At 46.3% G+C, this 20,647-nt stretch overlaps 1 protein-coding gene across 3 annotated transcripts in view; it reads left to right on the top strand.

Annotated features, from left to right (window-relative positions):
• The first annotated feature begins 2,646 nt into the window (after positions 1-2,646).
• The window catches only part of LOC140386836 (zinc finger and BTB domain-containing protein 11-like), a 28,977-nt gene continuing 10,976 nt past the window's right edge, over positions 2,647-20,647 (top strand). Inside the window, exons 1-6 of one of the 3 annotated variants that reach the window (XM_072469572.1) lie at positions 2,649-3,052; positions 5,300-5,535; positions 6,398-6,629; positions 8,573-9,219; positions 10,060-10,236; positions 12,176-12,382. In XM_072469572.1, coding sequence (XP_072325673.1) covers positions 2,743-3,052; positions 5,300-5,535; positions 6,398-6,629; positions 8,573-9,219; positions 10,060-10,236; positions 12,176-12,382 — 1,809 coding nt within the window. In that variant the 5' untranslated portion in view covers positions 2,649-2,742. Of the gene's footprint in view, positions 3,053-3,914; positions 4,310-5,299; positions 5,536-6,397; positions 6,630-8,572; positions 9,220-10,059; positions 10,237-12,175; positions 12,383-20,647 lie in introns of those variants that run through there. The other 2 variants (XM_072469573.1, XM_072469576.1) reach the window with 2 other exon arrangements.

The raw sequence follows: 20,647 nt of genomic DNA, 5'->3' as shown, positions 1-20,647 counted from the left end.
TTAGTTGTCCCAGGTCCATACAGTGGAGCTTGATATCCCTCATCTTGGACTCCCCCTTGCCACTGGATCAAGACCTTGTTCTGTCAAGCCCATATGATTGCTGGGGTGCACAAACATCCCATGTTAAAAGAACTCTCAGACAGCCATCTTCCACCCCTTAAAGTGAAGTACTGGATCTGGAACGTCAGGACCCTCATGGACAATTCCAATAGCAACAGACCGGAACAGCATCCTGCTATCGTTGCCTGGGAGCTCAGGAGCTTAAGTCATCCTCAACTCCTGAGGAAGAGACAAGGGGCGGCAGAGTGTCCATTCCGTCGTAAGAGCCATCGCGTTATACTACGGCGTGAACGGGCCGACTAATTCTGGCCCTACAGGGGGCCAGCACGGCACAGGAGCGGTTCACGCCGCTCCAGCTGCCGATCCCGACGTGAACTGGGTGCCGCGGGATCCGCACATGCACAGTGGCGCTAGCACCAACGCGCGCATGCGCAGTGGCCTCCTTCAACGCGCCTGCCCCGACGCAACATGGCGCAGGGCTACAGAGGCCGGCACGTAGGAAAGGAGGCCCCCAGCCAGAGGGGCCGGCCCCGCGATCAGTGGGCCCCGATCGCGGGCCAGGCCACATCGGAGGCTCCCCTGGGGTCGGACCCCCCCTACCCCACAGGCTGCCTCCCGACTCTTCCACGCCGAGTTCCCGGCGGCTTGAGAGCAGGTGTGGACCGTGCCGGCGGGACTCTGCGTTTTTACAACGGCTGCTCATCCTACCCCGGGCCGAGAATCGGCGGGCCGGCCGTGTTGAGCGGCCCCTGACCGGCGCCGCGCCAACCACGCCGGCGCCAAATCTCTGCTCTGCAGTGAATCACGTGCCGGCGTCGGGGCGGCGTGGCGCGATTCGTGCTAGTCACGGGAATTCTCCGGCCCGGCCCCGGGCTGAGAGAATCCCACCCAAGGTCTTTAGTGAGACTGCATCTGGATAACTATATAGTTTTTCTCTCCTTACCTAAGGAAGAATATACTTGAATTGGAAGTAGTTCAGGGAAGGTTCACTTAGCTGATTTCTGGGATGAAGTGGTTGTCTTGTGAGGAAAAAGTAATCAGATTAGGTCTATAATCATTGGAAGTTTGAAGATTGAAAGGTGATCTTGAAACGTTTAACATTTTCAGGGAACTGACAGGGTGGCTATGCTGGAAGGATGTTTCCCATGTTAGGGAGTCTAGGCACTATGAGGCACAGCTTAAAAGTACGGGGTCTCCCACTGGTAGGAAAAACTAGAACTTGAGGGCACAGCCTCAGACTGAAGGGACTATTCTTTTAAAACTGAGATTTAGCCAGAGGGTGGTTAATCTGTGGAACTCAATGCCGCAGAAGGCTGTGGAGGCCAAATCACTGAGTGTCTTTAAGACAGAGATAGATCGAGTCTGCACCGGCCCTTGGAAAGAACACCCTACTTAAGCCCACCCCTCCACTCTATCCCCGTAACCCCACCTAACCTTTTTAGACACCAAGGGTAATTTAGCATGGCCAATCCACCTAATCTGTGTCATAATATACACCAGTATATCATAGTGCAGATACACACACCTGATGGACACACAGCGGGACCAATCAACATACACACAGCGGGACCAATCAACATACACAACACCGCAGCCAATCACCAGTTAGAGCACACGCACTATAAAGACAGGGGGCATCAGCGTTCCCGCTCATTCGAGCTGCAGTCTCCTAGTAGGACAGAGTTTACAGCACAGATCTTCACCATGTGCTGAGTGTATAGACTGGTTATGCCAAGGCATAGACCTTTAGTTTAATCTAACATCGTGTTAACCCACAGTGAAAGTATGTTCAACGGTTTCTGACTTAATAAAATAGTGTTGCACTATTTTAAGTGTTGGTGGCCTGTATGTGTTCCACGGATCCAGAGCACCCAACACATCAATCTGTACATCTTTGGACTGTGGAAGGAAACCAGAGCACTCAGCGGAAACCCACGCAGACATGGGGAGAACGTGCAAACTCAGCAGTGACACAAGCCAGGAATCGGGGGGAGGATTAAAGTCATGTTTGGGGAGGGAGAAGGAATAAAGTCATGGGGGGGGGGGGGGGGAAGAGAGAAGGAATAAAGTCATGGGGGGGGGGAAGAGAGAAGGAATAAAGTCATGTTTGGGGGGGGGGGGGAGAGAAGGAATAAAGTCATGTTTTGGGGGGTGGGGGGGAGAAGGAATAAAGTCATGTTTTTGGGGGGTGGGGGGGGGGGAGAAGGAATAAAGTCATGTTTTGGGGGGTGGGGGGGGGGAGAAGGAATAAAGTCATGTTTTGGGGGTGGGGGGGGGAGAAGGAATAAAGTCATGTTTTGGGGGGTGGGGGGGGAGAAGGAATAAAGTTCATGTTTTGGGGGGTGGGGGGGAGAAGGAATAAAGTCATGTTGGGAGTTACTATGACACTTTTGGAAGGAGGGGAAGGCACCTTTGAAAAGCCTACTTTTTTTTGGACTGAAACATCCGTGTGTTTACCATAACCTGAGAGGAATGTGAACTTTTACTGTTATCTTTTTGTTTGTGATGGGGGAGGGGGCAGCAAGTTGAGCAGACTCTCATTGCAAACTAGAAGATGCAGTTCACAGATCCGGGCACCCATTGACCCCGGAACGGAATGCGGGGGGCGGGGGGGGGGGGGTCCGGACAGCCGGCCTCTCACCCCCCGGCTCTCCTCCTCCTGCGGGCGGGCGGCCGGCGAGGATGACCAGCGCCGAGAATTATCGGGCCATCGTGCGCTACCTGACCCACAGGAAGCAGCCGTACGCGGCGGGCACGGCCGAGCACACCAAGCGGGCCATCCGCAAGGCGGCCGCCTGCTACGTGTTCCGGGACGGGCGGCTGCTCTACCAGCGGCGGCGAAGGGACAGCGGGCGCCTGGACGAGCTGGAGGTGGTGGTGGAGGAGCCGCGGCGCCGCGACATCTTCCGGCGCTGCCACATCGGCCCGAGCGGCCGCCACTACTCCCGAGAGATCACCGGCATCAATGTCAGCAGCGGCTACTGGTGGCGAGGTGGGCGGGGGTGGGGATTAAATCAGAACAAACCCATCAAGGGGGGCGATCAGGGATCGCCACCTCCACAGGTTCCCCTCATCCTGGCCGCCTCCACCCATCACCCCTGGGTCAAAACCAAGCCCCCCCATGATCTCCCCCCCCTGATCTCCCCCCCCCCATGATCTCCCCCATGATCTTTTCCCCCCCCATGATCTTTTTCCCCCCCATGATCTTTCCCCCCCCATGATCTTTCTCCCCCCCATGATCTTTCTCCCCCCCATGATCTTTCTCCCCCCCCCCATGATCTTTCTCCCCCCCCCCCATGATCTTTCTCCCCCCCCCCATGATCTTTCTCCCCCCCCCCATGATCTTCCCCCCCCCATGATCTTCCCCCCCCCCATGATCTTTCCCCCCCATGATCTTTCCCCCCCCATGATCTTTCCCCCCCCCCCATGATCTTCCCCCCCCCCCCCATGATCTTCCCCCCCCCCCATGATCTTCCCCCCCCCCATGATCTTCCCCCCCCCCCATGATCTTCTCCCCCCCCCATGATCTTTCCCCCCCCCCATGATCTTCCCCCCCCATGATCTTCCCCCCCCCATGATCTCCCCCCCCCATGATCTTCCCCCCCCCCATGATCTTCCCCCCCCCCATGATCTTCCCCCCCATGATCTTTTGCCCCCCCATGATCTTTTACCCCCCCCCATGATCTTTTACCCCCCCCCCCACATGATCTTTTACCTCCCATCCCTCTTTTTATTTATAAATTCAGAGTACCCAATTCTTTTTCTTCCCAATTAAGAGTCAATTTAGCGTGGCCAAGTCACCTACCCTGCACATCTTTGGGTCGTGAGGGTGAGACCCAAAGGATTGTAAAGCAGACCTCCACCAGACATAGCCACAAGCTCCACACAGACGGTGGGCCGGGATCGAACCCGGGTCCTCGGCGCGCGTGATACTCCCCCTCCCTCTTCGATAAGAGTAGCATTAATGACCACCTATGTGGGAGCGTTCACATTTTGGTTTGCAGCCTTTTTTATAAAAGTTTCTTTTGCTTTTTGTCTGAGGCGGTTTCTCTTTGAGGGACTGTCCCTTTAATTCGAACCTCGGTTTATTTGGTTCAGCTTTGCACTCGGTTGTTTGTGTTGACTTAAGATAGCTGGGAGCACTTGATGCAGCCCGAGGGGGCAGATAATGTCACAGGAGCCGAGAGCAAAGTAGAGCTGTACAGAAGGGCAAGAAATATGCATGACCTGAGGAGATCTGTAACAACAGGTACACTGGAGCTGTGTGTGAATTCCCATGAAAGGCTCACAACCAAAACTTGCATTTTCACAGATGCTGACACACCTGCTGCATATTTACAACATTAACAGTTTTAACTTCTGTGTTTTACCGAAAGAAGTATGTTTCCAAAATTTGCGATCTGGTTACTTGTGATGTGCAGGCTGTCTAACAATTTGTTTCCAAGACTGCTATTTGATTGATACTAACTAATCCACTACCAATCTAATTGTGATTTGTTGCTTTCACTGTTGAAAAATACTGGTTGGCCTTGTTTGAAGTATTTGTTTTTACAAAGGAGGTCTTTGTAACGTAATATAGTGTTCAAATACCTCATTGGCTAAATCATTTTCAAATCACCTCAATGCAGTATTTAAAAAAAAAATTTGAGCGCCCAATTCATTTTTTCCAATTACGGGGTAATTTAGTGTGGCCAATCCATCTACCCTGCACATCTTTGGGTTGTGAGGGCGAAACCCGCAGATATAGGGAGAATGTGCAAACTCCACACGGACAGTGACCCAGAGCCGGGATTGAACCTGGATCCTTGGCGCCGTGAGGCTGCAGTGCTAACCACTGTGCTGCCATGCTGCCCGCCATGCTGCCCCCTCAATGCAGTATTAATTGTTTGATAGAAAATATATAATTTTAACTTGAATGTGCAGAGGACCTGGGTTTGAATCCCGACCCTGGGTCACTGTCCGTGTGGACTTTGCACATTCTCCCCATGTCTGCGTGGGTTTCACCCCCACAGCCCAAAGATGTGCAGGTTAGGTGGATTGGCTATGCTAAATTGTCCCTAATATTGGAAAAAAAATAATTGGGTACTCTAAATTTATAAATAAAGAAAAAGGTATCTTGGCTGCATTCTAAAACAGGTGAGGTGAATGGGTGGATTGTTACTTGAATGGCTAACCATGCAATAGTTTTTCTTTTTGCTTAAATTGTAAATATTGTGATAAAATTCTGTTCTTTTAATAGGCATTTTGAGCCAAATCTCACAGTTTGTCAAACAATGCGAAGTGTGCAGGTCGGGTGCTGACAAAATCCGCCATCTGTCAGAAGAGCTGCCCAAAAACTCCGAAATAGACCAAGAGACAGTCAAAGGGGGAAAAGCTCCAGTATTAAGATCGAACCAGAGTAACCTGGAAGACCATGTGGGAGCACAACAAAATCAGGGAAATGAAAAGCACTTTACAACTCAACACTCAAACTGGGTGAGTACAGTTTGGGACAGGTGGTTTAAATCTCTTTCTGGAGGAAGTTTGCTACCTTAATTTTAACAGGGGTGTTTCAGAATTATAAAATGCTCCGGGTTCACATCAGTTTAATCATCTTTCAAGCTGGCGCATTTTATAACAGTGCCAGAGACAGATTTACAATTTGTGGGGTCCCGTAGTCGGCTTCGTCCCCCACCCTTCTCCTTCCTCCTCCTCCCCGTACCTCATCTGCTAATTCCTGGGATCTGAAGGCCAAAGCCCAGCCTTTGCACACACTCTTGTTTCCCTCTCACCCCTCCATTCCCCCTCACCTATTGCACACACTCTTGCTCCCCCCTCACGCACTCTCACTTCCTCCTCATCCCTCGCACGCACTCTCGCTTCACCCCTCGCACACTCTCGCTTTCCCCTCACTCCTCGCACACACTCCTGCTTCCTCCCTCACCTCTCGCTCGCACTCTCGCTCCCTCCTCGCCCCTCGCTCGCACTCTCGCTCACCCCTTGCACACAGTCTCGCTCCCCCCCTCACCCCTCGCACACTCGCTTCCCCCCTCACCCCTCGCACACGCACAAACTCTCTTTCCTCTCCCCTATGAAGCTAGTCAAGCAAAACTATTATCAATGGTCATAAGGGAAGGCCAATGACATAGTAATAATATGTTTAAAACGGTGGGTTTAATATACTCCATTCAAAGACTTCATAGGGTAAATAAGTATTTAGGACAAAAAGTGTGTGACTTGTTCAGTATTGGTTGTTGCTTATCAACTGTTCAAGCTGATATGAAATCAGTTGATAGTGGGATTTGAAGGCACTTTTTCTTATAGTCAAAGCCTAAATGTACACTTGGAAAATCCTTAGGCTGAGCTTCAGAGGATTGTAAAGCAGACCTCCACCAGACACAGCCAAGCCGTGCTAGATCAACTGAATGAGCAGCGGTGTCTAAATAGGTTTTGTGACATTGTCCTGCTTATTGAGGGAGAGGAGTACCGGGCACACAAGTCTGTGCTGGCTGCCAACAGCAAGTACTTCCAGGATCTCTTCACCGAGAAAGGAGCCACTTCCAGTCAGGAAGCAGTCGTGGAGTTGGCAGGTAAAGAAAAAACCTATTCCTGTGATGAGTTTATAATGTTCTTCCTTGTGATTCTTTCAAAAAAAGTTTGGGTAAAAATGCAACTTGATGCACCATCATTTTGATTTTGCACCATCTTTGTGTTGTGTTCGAAGCTGGTTGACGAAGACCTGACGTACTCACAAGTGTTTACAGTACATGCTGGGAGGGAGAGGGCAGGGCTTTCTGTACATAATTCCAATGGTGTACCCAAGCCGCGTGATTGATTCCTAGAGAGAGAAGACTGGGTTGGGGGACAAAAACTGTAGTAACTTGGGCTGTTCAGTCTTGGAAAGGATGTCTCCGACTGGTGATATCAGAGTTCGTTATACAGCACAGTGAATGATATAGAAATTATTAACAGGGCTGCAGGATGGCACAGTAGTGAGCACTACTGCCTCACTGCGCCAGGGACCTGGGTTCAATTCCAGCCTTGGGAGACTGGCTATGTGGAGGTTGCACTTTCTCCCCTTGTCTGCGTGGGTTACCTCCGGGCACTCTGGTTTCCTCCCACAGTCCAAAGATGGGCAGGTTAGGTGGACTAGCCATGCTAAATTGCCCCTTAGTGTCCAAAGATGTGTAGGTGAGGTGGGGTTACGGGGATAGGACGGGGGAGTAGGCCTAGGTAGGGTAGTCTTTCAGAGGGTCAGTGCAGGTTTGATGGGCTGAATGGCCTCCTTCTGCACTGTAGGAATTCTAAGGTTCTAATGCACAACTTCAAATTACATTATGGATAGTAGAACACAGGTGATACAAGCTCAAACTAGCAAAAGACTATTTTAGGACTGATATAAGTGAGATAGACTTTGGATAAAAAGTGATTGACATTTGGGGAATGGAATTTTTGTTTCAGGAAAGCAAAATGCTTGGAATCATTTCTGAACCAGTTGGCTACTGTGATAGAGTGCGTAGGGTCTTTCCAGTTGATGAACTATAAGTTCTTCCTCGTCTCAATCTATATTGTGAAAAGATTAGAATTGGCATTGGCCTGATTGCTTTAGTCGTCTAAAAGAGAAGTGACGTTGGTCGTTCGCTGCCTAGTCTTTTTGTCAGATTAAGTTGCCGGATGCCACGTTAACCCAGTCGCATACTGAGACTGAAATGAGTGTCTATGGAGGGAAAAAAGATTAGTCACACCAGTGAAAAGCTTGCATTTACATGGCTTCTTTCACAGCCTCACAATGCCCCCAAAGTACTTTACAGCAAACAAAGCATTGGTCACTTGTCATGTTGTAAACAATTACTTAATTTAGTTAGTACAATGTGAAGCTGAGATGCTTGTTGCTTTGATTGCAAGCCACAATTACAGGTGCAATTTCTGTTCTTCTTGGTCATGACTTAGTTGGATCGCTTGGGTTTGCACCAGTGGCTTCAGCTCCCAACAAGTTAGGTTTGTCAAGGTTCCTTTACCGGATAAGGGGGAAAAAAGGGATTGGTTATGATACTCTCCACCATAAAAATCATTTACAGATTGGGGTGATAACAGTTTATATTGAATGTTTTTGAATGAAAAAGCAGGAGGTTTACAGTAATGTGAAACAGTCACACTTTTGCTAATGTTTCAAATAATAGGGTGGCACAGTGGCTAACCCTGCGGCCTCACGGCACCAGGGACCCAGGTTCAATTCCGACCTTGGGTGACTGTCTTTGTCGAGTTTGCACGTTCTCCCCTTGTCTGCGTGGGTTTGCTCCAGGTGCTTCGGTTTCCCCCACAGTCCAAAGATGTGCAGGTTCGGGTTGGGTTATGGGGTTACGGGATAGACCAGGGGAGTAGGCCTGGGTAGGGTGCTCTATCAGAGGGTTGGTGTGGACTCCATGGGCTGAATGAGCCTTCTTCTGCACTGTGGGAATTTATAGCTCTATTCTAATATAGTTTTTTTGCCTCTTTGAACATGTTTTTCTTTCCTTTTGTCCTGATGTGGCAGGCTTTACGAAACCAAGTTTTTTACCTTTGTTGGATTTCTGTTACACATCTTGCTTGACAATTGAAATGCTTCACCTGGGTGACATCGTTAGTGTTGCTGAGCATCTCAAGATGGAGGAAGTTATCAGCCTGTGTCAACAAATTCAGCTGGAAATGGAAATTAAGGAAGAAAGCTGTGAAAACAGGCCATGCAATTCAGCCAGCAAAGCCCATGCTTGCTCTTCGAAGCAAATAAATATGACGACCAGCAAAGCTGCAAATAAAAGGGCCTTTGGGAAAGAATCTGCTCTTATCTCTCAACTCTTTGAACCTCCTATCAAAGCAGGCGATAAGTGCAGGATAGTTGGAGGTAATCAGTCGCACAGAGTTGTTGGAAGAGGAGGCATTGTCAACAAAGACCAGGAAAGATTTAGCTGGAGAGATTCAGAAAATGGAGATGCTTTGCGGGCAACTGATGGTGAAGTCTATTGTGCGACAATGAGTGATGGTGTAGATGCAAAAATGACTGTGGAAAACCAGTATGACAACAGTGCTCAAAGTCCAGAGGTAGAAGTTACGCTGGGGGTGGACTGCATCTCAGCAAATGACGACAACTTCATTACTGGCAGCCTGAAAAGATCGGGAGTGATCAGATCTATAAACCAGAAGGTGGGTGAGGCTAACTCTTTGATTCGGCAGTGGTGGGTACAGAGTCACCGGGCTATGTAAAGTTATAGTGAGTGTTAACATTAAAAGTGGTCACTGGCTGAGGGCGGCGCAGTGGTTAGCACTGCTGCCTCATGGCACCGAGGACCCGGGTTCGATCCTGGCCCCAGGTCACTGTCTGTGTGGAGTTTGCACATTCTCCCCATGTCTACGTGGGTCTCGCCCCCAGAACCCAAAGATGTGAAGGGGAGGTGGATTGGCCACGCTAAATTGCCCCTTAATTGGGAAAAATGGAGTTCTTTAAACTTAAAAAAAAAAGTGGTCACTGGCTGAAAAATAGAAAATAGAAATCATTGAGCAGCATAACTTGGCTTTCCTGCCGCATAAGGCCCTGACAGTGTTGTAGGTTGGGCAAAAAAGTAATCAGAATAGTGGAATTTGAAATCTTAATTTGAACATGGAAATGTTATTTTTGTAATATGGTGCCCACTACTAGTTTAGATTGTTTGTGCATCAAAAATATTGATTGATCAGAGCTAGTAGAATGTAGTTATTTGTCCTATGGAAGTAGGGTTGTCCCAAGATAGAAGAATATTCTTATTAGATCTTCGGTAATTGTAAATGAGCAGCCTACTGGTGAGGGATGATGGCCTGTTGCTTCTTGTTTTATTTATCCATTTTGTTATATGTGATCCGGTTTAACAATTGGATGTTTTAATACAGTATTTTATGCTGGATTTACAGAACCTGTAAGCTTCTGTCTTTGCTTGATTTCACTGTCATATTATGGAATCTATAATACATATTCTTGAGGAATTTCTATTTGCCTGTTCCTTTTATTAGGCTCATCAAAAACGACTAAAGCGATGGAAAAATATTGCCATCCAGTCACTTACCAAGTTAAAGGATGGAAGCAATGCCAGTTTTACCTGCACCGAGTGCGGTGAACCATTCCAGTCAGCATGGAACCTACAAAAGCATGTAGAAATACATGGGAAAACAAAAGGATTCAAGTGTGCAGTAAGTCCACCCTAAGAATTGTGACCCTATTCTTAGCAATGATCCACTGGTTGGTTTAGCACACTGGTTTAGCACACTGGGCTAAATCGCTGGCTTTGAAAGCAGACCAAGGCAGGCCAGCAGGACGGTTCAATTCCCGTACCAGCCTCCCCGAACAGGTGTCGGAATGTGGCGACTAGGGGCTTTTCACAGTAACTTCGTTTGAAGCCTACTTGTGACAATAAGCGATTTTCATTTCATTTTTCCCTGTGCTCCATTGTAGATCACTAATCGTCGGGTCAAGTGACCAAACGTGACCTGACATCTTGCACATTTCCACGTTAACTTCAAAAGGCATGAGGCAGTGTCAATGTGTAGACACTAACAAACAAGTGAAGAAGGCACTCAGAAGTGGTTTTTTTAACTCAATGTTATTACAATGAAGCAATAGGGTGTGTGTGTGTCCCCGGTGATGCTCTGCAACTGCAAAAGCTGGGGGAAAAAATATTTTCATTAAGAGCTTCCCTCACACTGAAGAAGCTTCAGGGCAATCAACATCAACAGCCTGCTTGGAAAACTCTGCTCACATTTTGACAGCTGTGACAAATTGCACCCACAGCAGCTGAGACAATCCACAACATTCAAAATAAAATAAACCATAACATTCTTAAGTCAATTCACCCTATCTCACATTATTAACAGATCCTTTAGGATCTGGACCGGATCCAGATCTCTGCGAAAAGCTAATCGGTTCTTCCTTCAGCTATAGCCGATCTGTGTACCAAGTTTCATGAAATCCATCCAGTACTTTTTACAGATAAACACATCTTCAGTGGCGGAGGTAATGACTTGTCCTACAGCTCCACCTACTGTGTTAGATTTCTCTTCTTCTTTGCAGTTGTATACAGTTTTGTCACTTGTGTCGCTACTTCGGTGGCCTAGGGTTGCCAGAATACCAGTCCAGCTGTGTAATTGCAGACACTCGGAGCCTGCAGAGTTATAATTTTTAAAATTTCAGTGACAATCTTTAATGAATAACTGTTCTCCGGTAACGTGGGAGAAATTTGGCCTATGACTTGGAGTGTGGAATCAACCATTATCCACATCTTTATTTTTCTTCTTCAGCAAGACCCCTAGGGCCGGCCATTGCATGTTCTAAACCCAGACTGCTGCAAATTCCTGGAAGAGACTGGACTCCTGTCTTGTATTAAATCAGTGACACTGGAAGTGGAGTCGGGCTGATATCTTGGGAGTGGGCTGAAGTTAATGCTGTCCAAATTCTGGTGCAGCTTCCAAGTAGAAAGTGCGACCCTTTGTGTGTAATGTTGAATCTTAAATCATCCTTCCCTATTGTACCGTGAAGAATATTCTTTTAAGCTGTTTGGACTGCCTCCCATATATTAGCATTTTCAGAATTTTGCATTTGCTTATAACGTGACCTAAAGATTGAAAATATATTGTTCCAAGTGTTTCTTAGCCAAACTGATGACTTGATCTTTGAATGTACTGCTGTGTCTGTTGACTAGGCACTTCCCCCGCTACCTGAAGTAACATATCATTCAGTTGATGTTATCCCCTGGCTAACAGTGCCCTGGCATGACAGTCAAATATTTTGTCAGATTGCTTTCTGCAGATTTAAGGATCAGAGAGTGGCAAAGCATTTATTGTACGCAGTCAATTGAAGCAGTGATTTCACAGGATGGAGATTGTGCTGGTTGAGATGGCTGATTCTGTTGAGAATGGTACAGAATGTTAGCAAATGTTTTGCCTCTGATTTGATCCCTTCTCTCGTTCCTCTTCCTATGAGAAACATCCCACTTTTATTTTATGCCTCCCCTCGTGGCACAGCCCGAGATCAGAAATGTCTAATCCCACTGCGTCTCTGTGACAATGAACAGATTATTTGCTGCTTTTAAAAAAAAAAGTTGAACACTATGATTTCACTCGATTTTGTTTTCAGATCTGCAGTAAGGAATTTTCTTACACCTCTTCATTGAAGACTCATTTGAAGAGACATGTCCCTGACAGACGCAGGTCCATCTCCGGTGCTGTGAAGCATGAGCAGCAGAAATTTATATGTACAACATGTGGGAAACTGAACCGCAGCCTTTATGAACTTGAAGTGCACGAGCTGAAACATGGTGGGAAGAAAACACATAAATGCATGGTATAGTTGTGTCTTTCTCTTTATCCCCAAAATATAATTTAATGTCATGTCTATTGAAGCTGTTTCCATTACTACTACCACTAATAATAACAATAACCTTTTTTTGTCATAAGTATGAGGTTACTGTGAAAAGCCCCTAGTCGCCACATTCCGGCGCCTGTTCGCGTAAACATATGGGAATTGAACCTGCGCTGCTGGCCTTGTTCTGCATCACAAACCAGCTGTCTAGCCTACTGAGCTAAACCAGCCCTAATAGCTAGATCATTGTTTGCCTCACCTGAAAAGATACTTATTTATATACACAGGTCTCTAAAATGGTTGCTACGGTGTTTATCTGTGGTGCTGGGATCCAGTTGGTCACTGGCAAGCACGTGATGGATAATCCAACGTGGCTACTTTGATCGAATCAGAAAATCGGGAGGGGCATTCGGTTTAGACGCCAAAGGTTTTGTTGATGAGATTAGACCAGATGCCGTGACATCTCTGTTCACAGAAGTCAGCCAGAAAATATAACTTGTGAATATTTTACGTTTTGTGATTCCCATTGCAGTTTACATTATTTTGTTGTTGGAACACTGGAAATGTGATTTTTGTTTCCTTCCTGCCCATTGTGATGAGATGTTGCCCTCCCCCACCTCCACCACTCTCTGGGGAACAAAGACTAATCCTCATCTCCATTTTAATGGGAGACAAATTCTTTTTAAACTGTGTTCCCTGGTTCTAGTCTCTCCCACACAGGGGGACCTTTATGCATCCACCTAGTTAAGTACCCTCAGGCTCTTGTGTTTGAATAAGATCACCCCTCATTTTTCTGAACTTCAATGGACACAGGCCCAGCCTGTTCAATCTTTCCTCATAAGATTCACCTCCCACCCCCAGCCCAATTACCCGTTGAGTGAACCTTCTCTGAACTGCTAATGCATTTATATTTTCTTTAAGGAGACCAAAAAAGGGAATAGTGTAGATGGGCTTTAGAGTGGTTTCACAGGTCGGCGCAACATCGAGGGCTGAAGGGCCTGTACTGCGCTGTAATGTTCTATGTTCTATTCTGTCAACTCTGGAGGCAGCACGGTGGCACAGTGCTTAGCACTGCTGCCTCATGGGTGACGAGGATCCGGGTTCAATCCCGGGTCACTGTCGCTGTGGAGATTGCACATTCTTCCCGTGTCTGTGTGGGTCTCAACTCCACGACACAAAAATGTGCAGGGTGGGTGGATTGGCCACGCTAAATTGCCCTTTAATTGGCAAAAGAAAATATATGCATTGCCTGCTTTTTATATGCCGCATACTCCATCCTTCTCATTATTTATAAATTTATATTTAAAAAAAAAGACAAAACTTTGAATTTCAGTTATGACATTTACTTTTAAGTGGGGCACTATCGGTACAAACACACATGAATTCTGCATTTGCAATCAAATCTCACCGTGTAAAGGATTCTAGGTGTAGATTTTCGACATGGCAGCTTGAGAGCACTTCACCGTGTGCTATTTTTCTACTTCATTCTCATTTATAAATACGTCATTGCTGAAACAGTTTGATTCTGCTCCCTGAAGTTGCACCTCGAATCACTCAAGTGTTACGTTTTCACGGCGCCAAGGTCCCAGGTTCCATCCTGGCTCTGGGTCACTGTCAGTGTGGAGTTTGCACATTCTCCCCGTGTTTGTGTGGGTTTTGCCCCCACAGCCCAAAGATGTGCAGGCTAGGTGTATTGGCTACATTAAATTGCTCCTTAATTAGAAAAAATGAATTGGGTACTCTAAATTTATTTTTAAAAATGTGCTTTAATGTCTTACCTAATATCCAGATTCATGACCAATGCGTTCCAGTCGAGCCATGCATATTCTTGAATGGCCTAGTCCTATTTCTTACATTAATTTTGTTACATCAAGAGTAAACTTCAGCCTATTCACTGCACCCTGCTGTTGCGAAGTCATTTACGACGCACAGGATGGCTCCCATTGGCGGGAGCATTGCTGTTGAGTAGTAAAAATCTGCCAAATGTGTTCATCATGAAAATGAAGCAGAATCGTAAAATCATACGGCACGGAAGGAGGCCACCGTGTCCATCATTCCTGTGCTGGCTCTTTGAAAGAGCTATCCTCTTCCCCTTAGCCCTGCAATTTAGTTTTCCCTCTTCAAGTATATATCCGGTTCTCTTTTGAAGGTTTCCTATTGAATCTGCTTCCAACACCCATTTGGGTCATGCATTCCAGTCTCGAATAATTTTCACTTCCAAAGTTGGCTTTTTAATCTCATCCATGCCTCAGTGTGGATTGCACCTTTTGAAACACACTCCACTGTGAAATGCACTTGTGCAATTCTTTATGACTTAAATACTTAGTGTTTATGATTGGTTTTGTTCTGGTACCCTTTTTATTACTTGTAGCAGACAGCAACAGATTACAGGCACTATGCATTGAGCCATGAGCTAAGCTACATGATGTTACATTATTGCAAAATATTAGTGAACAGTATACCCTATACTGCCTGAAACTCTTATCTAGATAAGGTGTATAATGGAACAATTTTCCATTTTGGGCATGTAGTATTTGCATTAAACACTACTAAATCATATACAGAACAGCCAGATGCACCATAAATGTCCTCTTTTCTCTAATCTAACAAAATGGTTTAATTCTAACCTCAACACTTCAGCACAATGGTGAATTTTTCTATTGCACACCAGCCATCCTTTTACTGGAACAATGTTCTGCTGTGGGCTCTTGATGCTGGAACCCTTGATCTACCAATATTATTTCACCAGGGACCTGTACAGCCAGTAAACTGAGAGGAAACTTTCATCTTGCTGTTTTGGGCCGAATTCTGAATCATATCCAGGAGCTGAACAAACTGGTTCTCTCTCACTGCGCTATCTGGCCCCTGGCCGCACACCCTTCGTATTATATCATGTTTCATTGTGTGCAGCTGCTGAAATGATCCACCTTGGAACAGAGAGCAGTAGGAGCAATGGCATGTGCCATTTTCAAAAATTAATTAATTAATGAAATTCAATCCAATGTCAGAGTTTTGCAAATGTGAAAATCCTAGGTTGACTTCATCTGAAAATTTGCAAGTAAACGTGGAAGGTTAACGAGAATAGAGTATTTGGGAGAGGTTTGCGACAGGAATAATTGGCTAATGACTGTGATGGTATCAAATCTCAGAACCTTCCTGGCTGCTTCAGTGGCAGATCATGACTGCGTATTTTGTTTCAAAGTTATTAAAATATATCTGCAATATGAGAAATGATTATTAGGTTTTATTAATCATCTATAAAAATTAACCTAGACCGTGTGAGACAACCGTGTGAGACAACCTTCTAAGTATATTAAGTCCATGCAGTTTGTCACAATGTGATATCCTATGATAAACACCATTAATTTCTACACTTGCTATGTATTGTGCGGCTTATTGCCCAAGCACTCTTTTTTTTTCAAAGATAATTCTGGAGACATGTTTATAAGTGAACTTGATAATGAATAATCCTAACTATAATATGTGGGAAGACTGGATGTGAGGAAGTGAAGTTGAGGTAGTTGTGGGAGTGGCTAGGCTTATAACAAATATTAGTAGACAACTGTGCCCAGAAATAGAAAAAGAGAAGCCAAGGGACGGAAGCAAAATGTCAGAGAAATCATGTGAAGGGAAGAGCAGGGTGGAAGAAAAGTTGAAGAACGAAAGCCGCCAATACAGTCATCAATGTACTGGAAAAAATGATGGATGGAATGAACTACAATTCTTAAATCTCTATTTTGATATTTAAACTTTCCATTTCTTTCGCTGAAACTAAATTTAACTGAGTTAGATATTTTAGCAAAGATTAACTGAGGGCTGCTGGTACTGCAGAATGGTGGCACAGAATGAGGATAAGACAGACCTTTGTCCTTCTGTACAAGGAAAGGAGGTTGAATGAAGGTCAGGCTTCGTAAACAAGGAGATAAGAGGATAATGGAAAGCAAGTCGTTTGTTCCCTGTTCCTGTACATTCTCCTAGCAACCAACTCAAAGAGTACATTTGATGTAAGCTAAATGGTCATTTACTTGCTCGCCAACTGAGTACAAATAGCTCAATTCTGGATAAATGCCAGTTTTGATAAACTTTCTAATGTTTCTATTTGTGTGCTGTTGAAGAAACCTTTTTTATTCATACATGGGATTTGGGTGTCACTGGCTAGGCCAGCATTTATTGCCCATCTCTAATTGCCCTTGAGAAAGTAGTGGTCAGCTGCCTTCTTGGACCATTGCAGTCCAGATGAGTTCCCCTACTGGATTTTACAAATAGTTTGCTGGTCAGTTAGTCCCACTTCTGCTGGATGTATTTAATGATTCTGTGTCTCGGAGCGTGTTGCCGGCCACGCTGACGCAGGCGTCGATCTCCTTGATCCTCAAGAAGTAGAAGGATCCCATGGAATGTGGGTTGTATCGACCTATTTCATTGTTTATTAAAAATAAATTTAGACCACCCAATTATTTTTTTCCCCAATTAAGGGGCAATTCAGCGTGGCCAATCCACTTACCCTGCACATCTTTGAGTTGTGGGGGTGAGACCCACGCAGACATGGGGAGAATGTGCAAACTCCACACGGACAGTGACCCGGAGCCGGGATCGAACCTGGGACTTCAGCACCATGAGGCAGCAGTGCTATGCTAACCATTGCACCACCATGCTGCCCTCTACCTATTTCGCTGACGCTAAATTTTGGCTACGGTGTTGGCAATGAAGTTGAGCCCTGCCTACCGGGGGTGATTTTGGAGGAGCAGACTGGATTTTTTTCAGAGCCGGCAGATGTCGCCCAATATTAGGATATTGTTAAATGTTGTGTTGTCGCCGCCCTTGGAGACCAAATCAAAGGCGATTATCTCGATGGATGCCGAGAAGGCGTTCAATAGGGTTGAGTGGGAGTACTACCTCTTTGAGATCCTAGGGCTAATTGGCTTTGGACCAAAATATATTTAGTGGATTAGGCTTTTGTACAGGGCCCCCAACTTAAGTGTAACTACTAATACTCTGAGCTCGGGTTATTTCCAACTGAACAGGGGTGCCTGTTGTTTGCTTTACAATTCCAGCCACTGGCCATTGCATTGAGGTCATCTATTGGATGGAGGGGGATGAAGTGTGGGGGGAGGGAGCATAGGGTGTCTTTATATGCGGACAATCTATTACGATATATCACGGATTCACTCTCCAATGTGGGGGAGATAATGGAGCTGCTCAGGAAGTTTGTCTCCTTTTTGGGGCATAAGCTAAATCTGGGTAAGAGTGAATTTTTCCCAGTGAACCCCCCAGATAGGGGAGCTGATCTGGGGAGGTTGCCGTTACGCCTAGTCAAGACTAGCTTCCAGTATCTGGGAGGCCCAAGATTGGGCTACGCTTCATAAAATTAACTTTTCTAGTCTGGTGGATCAGATGAAGGCCAATTTGAAACGGTGGGATGCCCTCCTTCTGACCTTAGTGGGAAGGGTACAGATGGTGAAGATGAATATTCTCCCAAGGTTTTTATTTTTATTCCAGTGTCCCCCAGCCTTTCTTACCAAGGCTTTCTTTCGCAGGGTTAATAAATTGATTTCTACTTTTTTTGGACTGTTAAGACTCCTCCGGGATGGTGGTGTTGGCATTCCCCAATGTTCTACTGTTAGTTTTTTAAAACAATATTTTTATTCACCTCCTTTTTCACATTTTCATCCAAATTTAAACTCACCAACAAACAATCAACAATAACAAATACAATGTCAAACCCCTGGTCAACAATCCCCTCCTCCCACCAACCCCCAAACTGCCCCCAACATTTTAAATACAAACATCAAAGAAAAGGAATCAGGAATCCACCATCCACCCGTACATAGTAATCAACAACATACACAATCCAACCGCGCCCCCCCCCCCTAACTGTTCAATGTCATCCAATTCTTGAAAGTGCATAATGAACAAAGCCCATGAATTGTAGAACCCTTCAATCCAGATCTAGGACCGCTTGTTCCCTCGTAGGTTCCATTACATACTGTTCTAGGAAACTATCGCAGATACATTCTATAAACTCCTCCTCAAGGCTGCCTTGACCGACCTGGTTAAACCAATCAACATGTAGATTAAAATCCCCCATGATAACTGCTGTACCATTTCTACATGCATCTGTTATTTCTTTGTTTACTGCCTGCCCCACCATAATGTTACTATTTGGTGGCCTATAGATTACTCATATCAGTGACTTTTTCGCCTTACTATTCCTGATTTCCACCCAAATGGATTCAACCTTATCCTCCATAGCACCGATGTCATCCCTTACTGTTGCCCGGATGTCATCCTTAAATAACGGAACTCATTAAATGTTTTTAAGATAAAGATTGATAGTTTTTTGAAGAATAAAGGGATTAAGGGTTATGGTGTTCGGGCCGGAAAGTGGAGCTGAGTCCACAAAAGATCAGCCATGGTCTCATTGAATGGCGGAGCAGGCTCGAGGGGCCAGATGGCCTACTCCTGCTCCTAGTTCTTATGTTCTTCCCCTCAACTCAAACTTCACTTTCTCAGTGTTAAAAACTCCAACAGATCCCCCCCGCCACGCCAGGGCACAGGGTGGAGAGACTGACCTCCACCCCAACAGGATCTGCCTACAGGCGATCAGCGAGGCGAAGGTTAAAACATCTGCTTCCGCACTTGCTTCCAATCCTGGCCAATCCGATACCCCGATTATGGCCTCCAGAGGACCCGGCTCAAGTCTTACATGTCCCACCTTCGAAATTATGTAACACCGTCGAAATTAAATGTTATGCTATTAGTGGGCGGCGAATATTGATATGGTGCATATGGGGGTGGATGGAGGAGGTTTCAAGCATAGGATCGAGTTTGAGGGTGCTGGTTACAGCGCCACTCCCTTTTTCCCCTGCTAGAGTCTTCTAGCCCGGTGGTGATTGCCACTTTGAGGATTTGGAATCAGTTTAGGTAACATTTTAAACTGGGTTCCATGTCTCTTTTGGCTCCGATTTGCTGAAATCATAGGTTTGTGCCGTCTGGATTAGATTCGTCGTTGAGGGAAGGAGAGGGAGAGTAGAGACATGTTTCTAGAAGGTAGGTTCGCCAGTCTAGACAACTTGTTCGAAAAGTTCCAGCTTCCGAGAAATAATGTATTCAGGTACTTTCAGATGCGTGATTTTTTTTACACAAGGAGCTTCCTTCATTTCCCCTGGTCTTGTCGCCTTTGCTTATCATAGAAAATACAGTGCAGAAGGAGGCCATTCGGCCCATCGAGTCTGCACCCTACCCAAGGTCAACACCTCCACCCTATCCCCATAACCCAGTAACCCCACCCAACACTAAGGGCAATTTTGGACACTAAGGGCAATTTATCATGGCCAATCCACCTAACCTGCACATCTTTGGACTGAGGGAGGAAACCGGAGCGCCCAGAGGAAACCCACGCACACACGGGGAGGATGTGCAGACTCCGCACAGACAGTGACCCAGCGGGGAATCAAACCTGGGACCCTGGAGCTGTGAAGCAATTGTGCTATCCACAATGCTACCATGCTGCCCGTTATGCACAGGGTCCTGTCATTGGCTGAGGTGGGGGAGGATCAGATTTCTGATGTCTATGGGCAGATGTTGACGACGGAGCAGGCATCACTGGAGGAAGCCAAGAGGAGGTGGGATGGTGAGCTGGGTTTGGTCCTTGAGGGGCGAGTGTGGAGTGAGGCTCTTCAGAGGGGCCAACTTCACATCCTCATGTGCTAGGCTAAGGTTGATCCAGTTAAGGTGGTGCACAGGATGCACCTGACTAGGCCGCGTATGAGTGGGTTTTTCTCGGGAGTGGGGAATAGTTGAGTGGTGCATTAGGGGGCTGGCGAATCACATACACATATGGTCTTGCCCCATGCTTGTTAGTTTCTGGGTCTCCTTTTTTGATAGATTGTCAGGGATTTGGGGCGTTCAGCTGGAGCCGTGCATGCCCATTGGTGGCCCATAGAGTGTCGGACTGGCCGGTGTTGCAATCCGGGATGAAGGCCAGAGGCGAGTTCTGTTTGGGTGGAAGTCTCGGTGCCACCTAGGGCGTCGGCTTGGTTGGGGTACCTGATAGAATTTTTGCACCTAGAGAAGACCAAGTGTACCATGAAGAGATCGGTGGATAGATTCTACCCGAGGTGGCAGCCTTTTATCTTCTTTTTCAGGGAACTGGTTACCATCAGCTGTTGGGGGGGGTGAGGTTGTTTTTTCAGTTGGGTTAAGGTTTTTTTAAATAGGGTGGTGAGGGGGAGGAGGAATTGGGCTGGA

Source organism: Scyliorhinus torazame, chromosome 12 (assembly GCF_047496885.1).
Source record: "Scyliorhinus torazame isolate Kashiwa2021f chromosome 12, sScyTor2.1, whole genome shotgun sequence".
In the NCBI taxonomy this organism is placed as follows: domain Eukaryota; kingdom Metazoa; phylum Chordata; class Chondrichthyes; order Carcharhiniformes; family Scyliorhinidae; genus Scyliorhinus; species Scyliorhinus torazame.
The sequence above is the reverse complement of the archived record's forward strand: the minus strand, read 5'-3'. Positions and strand labels throughout refer to the sequence as shown.